The sequence below is a fragment of the Camelus dromedarius genome, chromosome 17 (genome assembly GCF_036321535.1).
Source record: "Camelus dromedarius isolate mCamDro1 chromosome 17, mCamDro1.pat, whole genome shotgun sequence".
Classification (NCBI taxonomy): domain Eukaryota; kingdom Metazoa; phylum Chordata; class Mammalia; order Artiodactyla; family Camelidae; genus Camelus; species Camelus dromedarius.
The window spans coordinates 5,697,794-5,711,094 of record NC_087452.1 but is presented as its reverse complement, the minus strand read 5'-3'; the positions used below and the strand labels follow the sequence as shown (position 1 = coordinate 5,711,094).

At 56.5% G+C, this 13,301-nt stretch overlaps 1 protein-coding gene across 1 annotated transcript in view; it reads right to left on the bottom strand.

Annotated features, from left to right (window-relative positions):
* Positions 1-6,456, bottom strand: part of ATP2B2 (ATPase plasma membrane Ca2+ transporting 2) — a gene marked incomplete at its 5' end in the record, with an annotated part of 56,727 nt that extends 50,271 nt beyond the window's left edge. Inside the window, 3 exon segments of the mRNA XM_064496258.1 lie at positions 3,482-3,541; positions 4,657-4,689; positions 6,331-6,456. Of these exon segments, the coding sequence (XP_064352328.1) occupies positions 3,482-3,541; positions 4,657-4,689; positions 6,331-6,456 (219 nt within the window).
* Positions 6,457-13,301: the final 6,845 nt, after the last annotated feature.

The following is a 13,301-nucleotide window of genomic DNA, read 5'->3' as shown; positions in this document are numbered from 1 at the left end:
GAGAGAGGGAGAGAGAGGGAGAGACAGGAGAGATTCTAGAACGGGGAGGAGTCTGGCCACTGTGTTTCTTAGTTTCTGGCACCAGGAGGATGATTTCACTTTCTCCTTCTCCTTATGAAAGGGCGTGAAGCTCCTGCATGGACACCTCCCCGTGCAGCCTCACTGGGGGTGATCCAGGCAAAGGGTGGGCAGGGGCTCCCCAGCGGTGGGCTCTGAGGTGCCCCCCAACCCCGTGCCCAGAGGCGTGGTGGCAGTGCCCTGGCTCCCAAGAGGAAGCTGCCGGCCTCTTCTTGCCATCGGGGCGCATGCTCTTTATTCCGGGTTGACCAGCTTGGGCCGTCGCAGACGGGTGAAGTCGGGTTGGTGGGGTCTCCTGGGTGCCCCCGAGCCCTGTGTATCAGGGCCTGATGCTCTCTGGCTGGGAAAAGGGCTGGAGTCTGGGGCTCCCCACTCCCTAATGAGGGCCACCTGGGAGGCCGCCTCCCTAGTCTCGGCTCAAGGTATGTGGGCTGGATTGCAGGGTGGGAGGCACTGGTGGCTGCTACCTGGTAGCTAGACACCTGCCTTCACCTGCTGGCACTGAGGGGATGGGGGCGCCCTCCTGTCCCCTGGGCTCATGCAGAGCTTTGCCCATGGGCCCACCACCTCAGGAGGACTCTGAGGAGGTGGGCCACCCTCAGACGTTTGCTGTGAAGGAGACTCTCACTGCTCGTGTTCCAGGCACCTACGTGACCTCCTCCCCTCCACACCTCTACCCAGGGTGCACCAGCAGCACACTCATTTACAGATGAGTAACGGCGGCTCAGGGAGGCAGACACAGCGAGGTCTCTGCCAGGGGTCAGCAGACCCCTGAATGGAGAGCTGGCCCCAAAGTGCATGCACGTTTCTGCCCCTTCGGGAAGAATGCTGCCACCCCTCAGCCCCCTGAGCCCAGGGGAGGGGCGTTGAGGCAGCACTGGTGGGACTGGGCTTCTGAAGCCGAAGTTTCGACACCAAACAGCTGTATGGCTTTACCTCTCCCAGCCTCACACCCCCCTCCATCGCATGGGGATGCAACATTCACCTCCCGGAGCACCTACGAGTTGCCTGAGGGATAACCACTCGCCCTTCTGCAGTTTGCAAGTGTCTCAGCTCTTGTCAGTCTCCTGATACCCTGCAAGGCAGGGCGGGAGGGCTTTTCATCACTCTTGTTTTACAGATGAGGAGACTGGGGCCCAAGGAGGTTCAGAGGCAGCCGTCACTTATAGAGCATCCTGACGGCAGTCCTGTGACTGCGTTAGTCTCATCCCCACCACCATATCCATGTTACAGGTGATCCAGAGGGGAGAGGAGCTTTCCTGGATCCCAGCCCCACACCATCTCTCTAGGGCAGTGCAGTGCTGTTCCTGCTGCCTCTCACGGCCAAAGGTCCATGACCCACCCTAGGGATTAAAGAGAAAGGTCCCTGCTGTTCTACTGTAAAATTCTTTCTACCGGATTAGAAAACAAAACCGAAAAGGGCTTTTCAGAGCCAAGAGGAATGAACTACAACATTTTTATTTTTAAAAATAATTTTACTAACTGGGCTGAAGTGCACCGGAGGACTGGGCCTCAGCGGTTGGTGCCAGACAGCACATGGGGCCTTTATCTGCATTGCAACTACCAGATGCGATAGCCCGGGTGTGCCCATTAGCCAAGCTAGCAATTTCCTCTTTTATTTCCACAGTGACCACGTGGCCAGATAAAAACAATCAACAATGCCTATGTTTGAGGAAGGGAGCTGTGTTCTGGGGGTGCTTTGCTTGGTGCGGATGGTCTGGTTTCTCAGAAGCAAGGGACTCATCTGGGGCTCTCTGGGGTCCAAATCCTAGCTCTGCTACTTGCTAGTTTTGTGACCATCTCCCTGAGCCTCGGTTTCCTCATCTTTAAAGTGGGGACAGTAAACTCTGAATCACAGGGTTTCTGTGAGGATTAAATGAGATGCCTGCAAAGTGCCTGGCACACAGTCAGTGGTTAAGAAATGATGGTTCCCCATCTTTTCCTGCAGGTTTTCTTGGGATACTTGGAGCTTTCTGCTACAGTTGGAAGTGAGGCTGTCCTTTTTCTGGGACTGGCCAGCCTGGATGCAGGCGACATGTTCCTGAGCCCAGCAGGCTCATCGTCCTGGGAGAAAGAGGACGCCACTTCCTGTTTCCTTCCGCCCTGTCAGGTGGGTTTGCCTGCGTCCGGTCTCTCTGGTATCCCTGCTGCCTCTCCCGCACGTGACACCACCCACACCTCAAGTTGTCCTCCTTTGTCCTCCTGGGCCTGAAATAGACCCACACCCGAATTAGCCTTCTTGGCAAGGTGCTGCTCACAGAGGAGTCTTGCCCAGCCCCTGACGTCTACTAGGTGCTTCCATCTTTGGTCACTTTGAATCCGGGTGGCTCAGCCAGAGGTCTGGGCAGGGGATGGGAGGATGAGGTGGGACCTGAACTCTATGTGTCCCAGGAGTGGTGAGGAGTAAATGATATAATGGATGAGAAACGCGCAGCCCGGTGCCCAGGATGCGTGATGCTGGAGGAAAGCATTCCCTTTCCTCCACTTCTCCGGGGCAATGGTTTCATGACGGAGCCCCAGCAGCTCTCAGCAGTTCAGGAGACGACTGGGTGACTATACGTTAACCAATATGGGGAGGGGGATGTATCTGAGTAAACAGAGCTGAAGATGGGAGGGTACAGAGATAAGAAATCTTCTAAAGGCTTGGAGACAAGTGAATGGAATTCCTTCCTGCCTGTGTGTAAGGAGGTTAAGATGCAGACCCCAGGCGCAGTGGCATCCCCCTGTCCCCACTGCCCATGCCCGAGGGGGCCAGTAAGAATGCAGAAACTCAGGACAAACGCTCCAGCACAGGCAACAGCAAGAAACACCAGTCCACATCCGAGGGACAGAACTAGACCCGAGCCCAAGTGAACCCCCGGCCCGTTTGCTCCGTGAAAGAGAAGAGGAAGAATGTCTACCAGTGGCTCAGCCATGCTACTGATGGGGCCCAGGAGCTAAGCCCCGGCCTGGGTCCCCCTGCCTCGAGGGAATTGTCCAGTGGAGGACTGAAGCTTTCACTGGGGACCCAGACGCCAGCTTCAGCCCAGGTCCTGACCCCCAGGCCTTCTTCCCAAAGCCAGGGCCAGGAACGTGCTTAGGAGAGGGCCACACTGGGTGGGACACTGCTTCGTGGGGGCCAAGTCTGAAGCCAAGGTCATGTCCCTCTTCTGGGCTCCTCTGAGGGTCAAGGGACCAACAGCAGCCCGCGCCATTGGGGCAGCCGCGAGTGGGAGTGGAGCTGGTTCCCTGGTGGTGGCTTCTCTCTTAAGCACCTGACCCATGTGAAAGGATGATGGTCCCAGAGCTGCCCATGCACATCCAAGATCTGTGCTGTCCAGAACAGGGAGAGGCAAGCCCAGAGTTGGGGGTGGGGGGAGACGCCCATCCAACCCAGACCGAGAGCTCGCCATGGGAGACGTACCATTGACTAGGCTGGCATTTGCACTATCTGCAGCATTTGAACCTGCCGCACCATCGGCCGCTGCGGGGGTGGGAGGGATGGAAAATGCAGTGTGTCACAATGGAGAAAAGCAACAACAGTCAAGACATGAAGCAACTTGTGGGAGATAACATGACTATATTCTTTAAAAAAAGAAAGCTCCGTTGGAAATCGAGGAACTCAAATTTGGGGGTCGGGGGTGAAATGTTCCCATAGAGATGTCAAAGAAATCAGGGGGAAAAAAACTCAAGACACGGAGGGTCTTTGAAATAAAATATGGAGGATGATCAATGTGCTTGGGGGGATGGCACTGTCGGTGGTGAGGTCTGGACCAAGGCACCCCGCTGACCCAACCCATCAGGAGGGTCCTTGTCAGAGAGGGTTCAATGAGGAGGGGGGTCTGGCTGCCCGTCAGAGCCAGAGGGGCCCGTAGCCAGGAGTCGATTCAAAACGTCCACCAAGTGGTGAGCAGTGTGGGCACCAGCCATTCTGAATGAGTGTTTGCTGTGACGGTTGCTGTGTCCTCAAAGAACATCCGTCCTCGGCAGTGACTTAGGACTCATGCCCTCGACTCAGGTCACTGCCCGTGGCCAGCTCCTCCTGCCCTGACTGGCACTCAAAAGGTTGCCTTGGTGACCCCATGTGAGATGTCCCACTATTTAAAAGGATGCATCAAGCCTGTTGCATTTTGTGCATGAGGCAGAGGAGGTACCAGTGAGTTTTCCTTAACTGAGAAATTAAAAAATGACACGAGATGGTCCAATTCCCTCGTGTTCTGTCTTGGGGTGGGGAAAAGAGAGGGCAGGGACCGCGGGGTGAGGTGCCGTGCCGTGTAGGGAGGGGAAGCTGGGACGGGCCCTGTGGGGTGCAGGCAGGGAGCAGGGCTGAGGGTCACGGGGTGTGCCATGGGGCTGAGGGTGCATGGAGACGGCGGTGCTGCCCGCTGCACTGGAAGCACGGGCAGGGCAGGGAGGCCGGGTTGGGGGGCTGGCCTGTCCCATGGGGGTACAGTGGAGGGCTGGCGGGGCGGGGCAGGGCCTGCAGCTGTCAGGTAGCCCCTCTAGCTGTGTGCTGGGGGTCGAGGGCCGGGGCTCAGGGGTCCATGGCTGCTACTATTTCTAGAAACCCCATCGACCCTGAGGGGTGTCTTACTGTACCTGGTAGCTGAAGGCCATCCCCCTTCTTCACACCTGTGTGATGATTGTTGAGACACGTTAATGAGGAGAAGCACATGCAGCCGCCTCTGTGTGCGCGCGCACACACACACGCACACACACACACGCGCACCCGCACACACGCCCATGTGAACACCCGTGCACACCTGGGCACGCCCGGGGTCATCCTGAAGCGGGGACCCCCAGGGGGCAGGCTTTAAGCAACGTCCCTGGTGGAGGTGATGGGATGGAAGTGTTGAGAAGGTCCCGTGCTTCTCCTGGGGGCCTGAGAGGCTGGGCCCCCCATCCTCCTCTGCCGCATCCCCTCCACATCTCACCTCTTCCCTCTACACTGAGGCCCCCATCTCGCTGGGGTGCAGGTAAATGTTTAGCAAGGGACCTGGGCCTTTGCTTTGGGGACAGAAGAGGCCTCTTTTTGTACTGCCTTTTTGAAAACATCAGTCTGGCCTGAGGGAGCTTCTAGGTGCTTCTGTCTCTTACCCAGGCCCCAGGGAGGCCAAGGAAGTGGGCAGAGCTGCTGCATCCTGTCCGACTGCCCACACCTGGGGCTACAGCTGGCCACAGCTTCTACATCATTGCGTGGATGCTGACCTGACATGCTCTGGGCCCCTTGGCCAAGACTTTGTCCTCAGTTTGAACCTCAGCTCTCCCAGATCTCAGCTTCGCACCACTGTTCCTGCTGGTGGGGCAGCTGTAATCTTAGGGGGACCCCATTAGGAAAGAGGTTTTGCCCCTGGGAACAAAGAATCTTATATCATGACCTGGGCTCTGTGCCTGGTTGAACTCTGAGAGCTGGAGGTGGCAGGGCCGCCCGTCAAAGGGAAGGAGGGGCCATCTACTATCTCATCTCCTTCTCCTGGACTCCAGGAGGTCTGGGTGTTGGGGACCCTCCTCTGGAGCTTGGGGAAGGAGACAAGACAAAAGACTGAAGATGTAAGAGGGAGCTGCCCCCAAGACCAAGTGTGAGTGTCAGGGAAGGAACTGGCTGTGCTGGGCCAGAGGCCTGGCCTTGGATTTGGGCCTCAAGTGCTGGGATTTGGTCTTGTGTCTTCTGACCATCCCTCCCCTGCTGAGAGGCGGCCCACCTGCTGCACCAACGGGAGCCCAAGGAATGAGGAATCTTGTTTCCTGGGGGAGGATAAGCCAGAACCCTGCTGAGGCGGCAGCTCCAGGGGCACTGGAAGGAGACTCACAGCAGTTGACTTGGAGACATGCATTTGACCACCTTCTCCAGGAGCCCCTCTGCCCACGACTGGGGAGAGTCTACATTGGGCGAGTGAGCAGTTCTGCTCAGTGGAGTTGAGAATAGTGGACAAATACACCCGGCAGGGGGGGATTTCTATTTGGTATCAGGGATGATGATGGTCACATTTGAGGCTGGAGACTCGGCAAAAGGCTCGGCACCCTTGGCCTGGCCTTCGGGGAAGGGGGAGCCCCCATGACATGACTGGACAGGACAGAGACTGGGACAAGACCCTGGAGATGGAACAGACAGAGCCTCCTGGCCCAAGCAGGGCCTCGAGGATGCAGGAGGCGGCTGTTGGCACAGGGTGTGGACATAAAAGGCACTCAATAACTATTTTGTTGAGTGAATGAATCAACAGAAATTGTGGCCTTAAGAGCTCTTTTCCTGGTACGCGACGGGGTTGGGCTTACCTTTCTTGTCTTTCTTCTCTTCCTCCTCACCACCGGCCCCCAGCAGGGTAAAGATAATGCCGGTCTGAGAGTTCACGCCCACGGCGGTCACCACCATCCGTCCAGAGCCCTCCATCACGTGGGTCCCTGGGGAAGGGGATGAAAGCTAAGTTACCACCGCATGGCCCAAGCCCCTGCCCCCAAGGAGTGGAAGAAACCCGGTCCCAGCCAGCTTCCGGCAAGTTGCCTGCTGAGGTCCCTGGGCATTGCCTGTGGTTAAGGTTCAAAGAGTACTTTAAAGATGATTTCACCTTGGGACAGTGCTGTGATGGGCCTGGGGCTTAAACACTGCTGAACCTCAGTTCTCAGGGCCCCAGACAGCCCAGGCCCACAACCTCCACCCAGTCCTGGCGGGTGCCTTCCTCCCTCCTCTCTCCTCCCCCACTCCTCTTGCAGCCTCACGTGCCAAGCAGGGACCACTCTCTCTTTTCCTTATTGATATAACTAGAACCAGACCTCATTCTGCTTAATTTTGCAACTGGCAAAAAAGTGCCAACTAAGCCCTGAACAGGATTGTTTAAAATGGGGACCACCTCCTTTCCAAAGATTGGGGGACAGAAATCAGGGCTCTGGGAACCTGGACAGGAAAGCAATGACATCTTTATTTTCACAAACATAGAACTGAAAGTTAGCATTTCCCCACATTAAGAACGTAAGCAACAAAACCCAGGAGTGTCAGTGGTGCCCACACCATTGCGCACGTTGCAAAAATCACAGATTTTTTTATATCACTTTATAGCTGCTGCAGACACCACTGACGCTTATCCTTCCTTCTTGTATAACGAAGGCGGGTATGGCACTGACCGCTAGATCTTCTTACTCAGTGTGCTAATAAGGAAGCACACATGTTACTGTATCACCCACTGATTTTCTTTTATCACTTTAACTATTTCAGTATAATTGGCTTCCTTTGTGATTCAATGTATTTTGTTCTATGCATTACAGAACATCATTCTGAATAGGGGTGGCCCATGATGATCTCAGGATTTCCAAGGGGTTCACGGTGCCAGAAAAGTGAAGAATTTTCCTGAAACTTAGACTTTCAAACTGGATTCTAAAAGGTCTTGGAATTCTTTCAGGGGGCCGGCAGGGGGCCACGGAGGGTGAGGCGGGGGTCTTTGGTCAGAGTGGCCCCACTTTTACTCATCTTTGGGATTTTTGTGTCAGCTCTTATTTGACAAGAGGACGCTCTGCTTAGTAAAGGACCTAGATAAGTAAAGTTTGGCTTGTCAGGTGCCTGATGTTTCCAGTTTTCATTTTTAAGGCTCTGGCTAGAAAGCTCTCAATAACACAGTACATAGCTCATCCTTCAGCAGAGAGGAAAGAATCCAGTCCCGCTCGGTGCAGGGTCTCAGGCTGTCCCCGGGCTGTGCAGGAAGAACCATGCTCGGTGCACTCGACAGGTGGCCACGGCCACTGACCCCCAACGCTAAGCGGCCCGATGACTGGCTTCTTGAGCTCCTTTTGCTGTTTAGAGTTTTTCCTTCTTTCCCCTCGAGATCGACTGCCATTTTCTTCCCACTTTCAGGCCAACTTGCCACCAATGTCCTGCTCCCAATCTTCCCATTTGCTTCAGACTTGAAGCCTAGGTGAGCCAACCCGTTACAACTGTATCTAAAGCAAGAGCAAGAGGTTCTGAGTCAAGGCTCGAAGCTCCTTCCTTAGAGCAGAGGGACCTATTTTCACTTTTCAAGAGGTTTCTCCTACCCCTTCCCTTTCCTGCCAGGATCTGAGAGCTTGAGATTGTGTGTGTGCGTGTGTGTGTGGACATGGGCCTGTATGTGTGGGGGGTTTCAGCCTCTTGGCCTCCAGGATCTTGAAGTGCTTTAGAGACAGATAGATACTCTCCAGTAAGTTCCTCTGAGGCAAGAAAAGGTCAGCCTGTCCATCCATGATGGGTAAAGCAAGTCGTGAAGGCTCCCATAAGGGGCATGAAGCCTGGTGAGCTGGACCAGCACCCAGGCTCTCAGACGGTGAGTTCTTCAGCTGACTCCTTGCCTGTTCCCAGGCTCTTTCATCCCCGGGTAGGGAACAGTGGGGACCACAGAGTGAGCTCGGACACTGACTCCAGTCCGAGCAGCCCAGGCCTGGTGTTTTTTCTATCACAGGCAGACCTTGGAGTCCACCCACCCCACAAGGGGCACAAACTGGGAGAACCTGGCCCAATTATGGGGCTATGGGAATTATAACAACTTGCTGACAAAGTGCTTTCTTGTGCACTGGCTCAGCTCATGTGGGGGCTAGCAGAAGGGGTTGTTAGCTATCAGCAGCATTAGATAAGGAAACTGAGGTCCAGAGACCTCACCTCAGTGGGGTGAGGTCACTGTAGACCTTTAAAGGCGAGGGATGAACCCACTTCCCTGCGTTCACAGGGTGTAGACGGCAGTGGCAGTAACCGTTGCTACCTTCTGTAAGACACCTACCAGGCATCATGCTCAGTTCTTCACATGCCGTCATCTCATTATTAGTCCTCACACTGGCCCGTGGTTTACAGAGGAGGAAACTGAGGCTCTGGGACAAGTGGCCTACCCAGGGTCACCAGGTCCTTGTCCTGTTTGTCACATCCTGCTCTTCCCCAGGAAACAAGGCCTCACTCTCTGTTCTCAAACATATTCGTGAAAAAGTTCGCTCTGCCTGGGTGGCAATGGAGAAGCTGCTCCCCACCTCCCCAGCCCTGGGCGGGATGGAAAAAGACACAGGGGGCCAATTTCCACGCAAGATAATCAGACCCCAAATCACCTTCTAATCTAATCACTCCCATCACAGCAGGGAGCTGGCGGCTTTGCACTGGGAGGCAGGGGAAGAGGGAGGAAGAGGGAGGAAGGAGGAGGAAGCCAGGGAGGTGGCCTCTGGATACAACACGGGGACACGGGGACACAAGGTGAAGGCATAGCATGACCCCCACCCAGCGTCGATGAGCCTGGGGTGGGGGGGGTCCTCCAGCCCCCAGCATTAGATGAGCTGGAGGAGCTGGGGACATCAACCTCCCTCTCTGGTCCTCCCTCTCTCGGTACCCCAGCAGCACGCCCAACCTGGCTCTGACCACGGTCCCCCAGCTCAGACACCCTCCATAGCTCCCCAGAGTCCAAACGCCTCGGTCACCACCCTGGATCAGACCTCACCCTTCTTCCGGCCCTTGACCACTGATTCCTGCCCCGGGCCCTCTGCCCTGGAAGCAGCACAGCTCACTGGGTCTTTCTGTCCAGCTCCCGTCCCTAGGCCCATTCCCCACTTTGCTCACACAGTTATGAATGCCCTTCCCTCACCTCTTGTCCAAAATCTCCTCTTTAAGACTCAGGACAAATGCCTCTCCTCTTAGGGGCATTCACTCCCCTGATTGCCACAAAAGGACCTCACCTCTCTCCTCTGCACCTCCCCCTGCAGTTTCCCCTGGGGGTGCTTCCAGGCCTGGCTTCCCCACTAGACTGTGAGCCCCTTGGGGTCAGGTTCTGAGCATGAGTCTCCTCCCCGCCTCCTGCTGCTGAGGCTTGTAGCTGGAATCCAGCACTGCGGCCATTGCTGGCTCTTTTTTGGATTTTCCATGGTGGGGCTGTGTTAGGTGTATCATGGAGAATCCACACACCCTCACTAAGCCATCTTTATGGTTTTACAAAGGGTCAAATTCATCTAACCTAGCCCTCCTCCCACACCTCACTGGGCTGTCCCTCTCCCCTGCCAGGACCTCAGAGCCTGGCTGCCCCTCCTGCCAGAGGAGGGACAGAGCAGGCCAGCAAGTGGGGTGCACTGAGCTCCCCGTGGCAGAGCTAGAGTTTGACAAGATGAAGCTTCTGAGCCCAGAGAGAGCAGAGAGCTGACTGAGGTTGCACAGTGCCCCCAACCCCAGACTGTCACATGCCAGCCCCAGGACCCCCTGCAGAGGGAAGTGCTTAACCCCCAAGGCTGTGGCCAGCCGTGGAACCAGGCACACAAGCCATGGGTCTCTGGGTGGGACAGAGGCGAGACCCCTTTGGGTATGGCACCCCCTTCCCCTGGGCCGTGCACTGGGCCCCCATGTCCATAGTCCCTTGGGTACCATCCGGTAGCCCCCACCTCCTCCAAGGCTCCATGGGGTCCCTGATAATACACAGGCATCAGGGGAGGGGGATGTGGTCCACAGAGAGCCCTGGGCTGGGGAGGATGGGACAGGGGGGCCAGTCTGCTGTCTGCTTCTGATTTGCTATGTGACCTGAGGCCAGCCCTCTCCTCACCGGACCTCAGTTTCATCTTCTGTAAAATGGGGAGGACTGGCTTATGTCAGCACCTCTCAGCAATGAAGTCTAAGCACTTCAGGTCTCAGGGAGACCACGGTTACTCCTGGGTCGGGGGGGGGCACCTCCATTAAAAGGCAGCATCTCAGGGAGTTTGGATCTCGGTTTGGATGGGCCAGCAGAGGCCTGAGCAGATAGACTGACCACGTAGCGTTCCCTGCCTGGACCACGATGTGGCGGAGTCTACCTCTGGGCTGTGCTCTGGGGTCCGAGGGGCCCCTGTGGTCCCTGCCCTCCAGGAGCTCACTGTCTGTCTGGGACTGATGGGAGCAGACAGGCACACAGGTCAGCAGCAACACAAGACAGCAGAGGCCCAGGAGCCGCGTGGGCCAGCGGGAGGCGCAGCGCAGACACCGGCGGGGAGGCTGGACAGTGTGACGGCCGCGGAGGGGCTGGGCTGACGCTCAGGGCTTGTGAAGGGAGAAGCAGCCTGAGCGGAGGGCTGCAGGGGTGGGTCTCTGTACGGTGCCCAGCAGGGAGCCACTGGAAGTATTCTGGGGGAGGGAAGCTGAGAACTAACATTCGTGGAGGGTCCCCATGTGCCCTGCACTATCTGAGCAGCTCTTCCCACTTGGTGGCCACTATCCCTGGGTGAGATCATCATCGTCACTCAGCTCTCCCAGACAGGAAGCAGAGAAGTCACCTCTGCATTCAGCCTGTGAGGGCAGAGCCGGGGAGGGGGTTGGCTCCAGTCTCCCGTTCTCTCCTTCTTGCCGGGAAGGCTTGTGCACAAAGTCAGAGGCAGAGCTGTCTGGGGACAAGGCCCCAAGGAGCAAGAGGGAGGCAGGAGAGTGCTGGGAGCTGTGTCAGCATCCAGCTCCCATCTGTCCATCTGTCTGTCTATCCATCCATCCATCCACAAAGCAGAGAGGAGCTCGGCCCCAGGAGCACTGTTATTCGCACCAATGGATGGCCTGTCCTGCCGCACCTGAACCTCCACTCCTTCCCCGTGAAGGTGATCTGAGGGTGGACTAGAACCTTCCCCACTGCACGCTCAAAGCCCATCTCTGCCTCAGACTTGCTCCAGGCCTGGTCCAGATGGCAGGCATCTTGGGGCCAAAACCTCATGCAGTGGCAAGTGGGGTGCACTGAGCCCCCGAAGGCAGAGCTAGAGGAGTCAAGTTTTACAAAATAAAGCTTCTGAGTCCAGAGGGAGCAAATGGCTGACTGAGGTTGCACAGGGCGTGAGGCACAGGGCAGGGCTCGAACCCAGGGCTCCTCACTCTCCCGGTTTTGACTTCCCAAGCCTCTCTTTGGACAGGGAAAGGGGAGAGGTCAGACTTTCTAAAAGGTCTTTTCGTTGGGGTAGGGATGTGCGGAGGGGATGGAGGCCATTTCTGGGGATTGTTACCTGCTTCCGGCACAAGCACCAAGCAAGCCAACGCACTCGGAGCACTAGACAGCTGGCAAAGCGTTTCAGCACCTGCCAGCCCATCCCCCTCACAACAGCCCTGTGTGTAGGTTTTGGCGCAGGCACAACCCCAAGCCCCTCCGCCCACCTGCGGCTTCTCTGGCTCAGAGAGGTTGAGCGATGGCCCAGGGTCACACAGCTATGAGCGGTGGAGCCGGGACTGGAACCCGTGCTCTATCCACTACACCTCACTGCCTCTCGTGGAGAAGAGGCAGGGTAGTGTAATGGAGAGAGCATGGGCCGAGCGGCGGACTGGGCTTTCCTGCTTCACGGTGAAGTCCTAGGCTCCCAGGTGGCAGTGGCAGAGGCAGCAGGTCGGGCTTCCCATGCCTGGCCTTCTGCTTGGTGGGCTGGGTGGGCAGCAGGCCCAAGAGGGTGTGTTGATGTCCCGGGTGACCTCACGCTGTTCATGCTCTGGCTCCAGGGGTGATGGAGGAGGGTGGGGTCCCACAGGGGGCCGAGCCACTGGGCCTCCTGGAGCCAGGCCCTGCTGCCTTTATGGACCGCCCTCACCCCTGCCCACTGGCCCCTGCCCTTCCATGGCCATATTGACGGTGCCAAGTTGTTGGTTTTCCCACGGAATTTAGTATAAGATGCTTCAAACAGGCCATGCTGCTGGATGATAAAGTCGCAGGGTCCTCAGAGACGAGCATGTGTGTGGGCCTCAGTTTCCCCAAGCTGCAAATCAAGACAAGGCCAGAATTCTCTAGGGATCCGCGAATCTCCCAAAGGGCTGCAAAGTGACAAGCTGGGGGTATTTATTTCTCATAAAAAGGATTGTTGCTTCTGGAGAACTCCTGTGGCTGTTCATGACCCAGGAGGGTTAAAAACCACTGACCTTCTAGGAAAAGCAAAGGAGGCTGACAAGGTGGGACATTTAAACGCCACACAGCATCCTGCACTGGGCCCCAGCCTGGAGGATGCTGCGGGGCCAGTCGGCACATGTGAACGTGGACACTATGTCGGGGAACAGGACTGCATCAGTGCTGAGTTTCCTGAATTGGTAGCTGTGCTGTGGTTACGCACAAGAATACCTCTTCTTGCGAGACACAGCTGAAGCAGGAAGGGGCTGAGGGCCATCCCGTCTGCCTGGCGGTGGGGAGACTGAGGCCCCCGAGAGCAAAGGCGGGATGGCGGCTACAACAGCTGAATCAGAGGCGGGGGCATTCGGACGTTCAGTGCACTATTCTTGCAACTTTCCTAAAAGTTAGAAATTACCTTAGAATACTAAGAAAAGGGTTTGCACTCCAGGG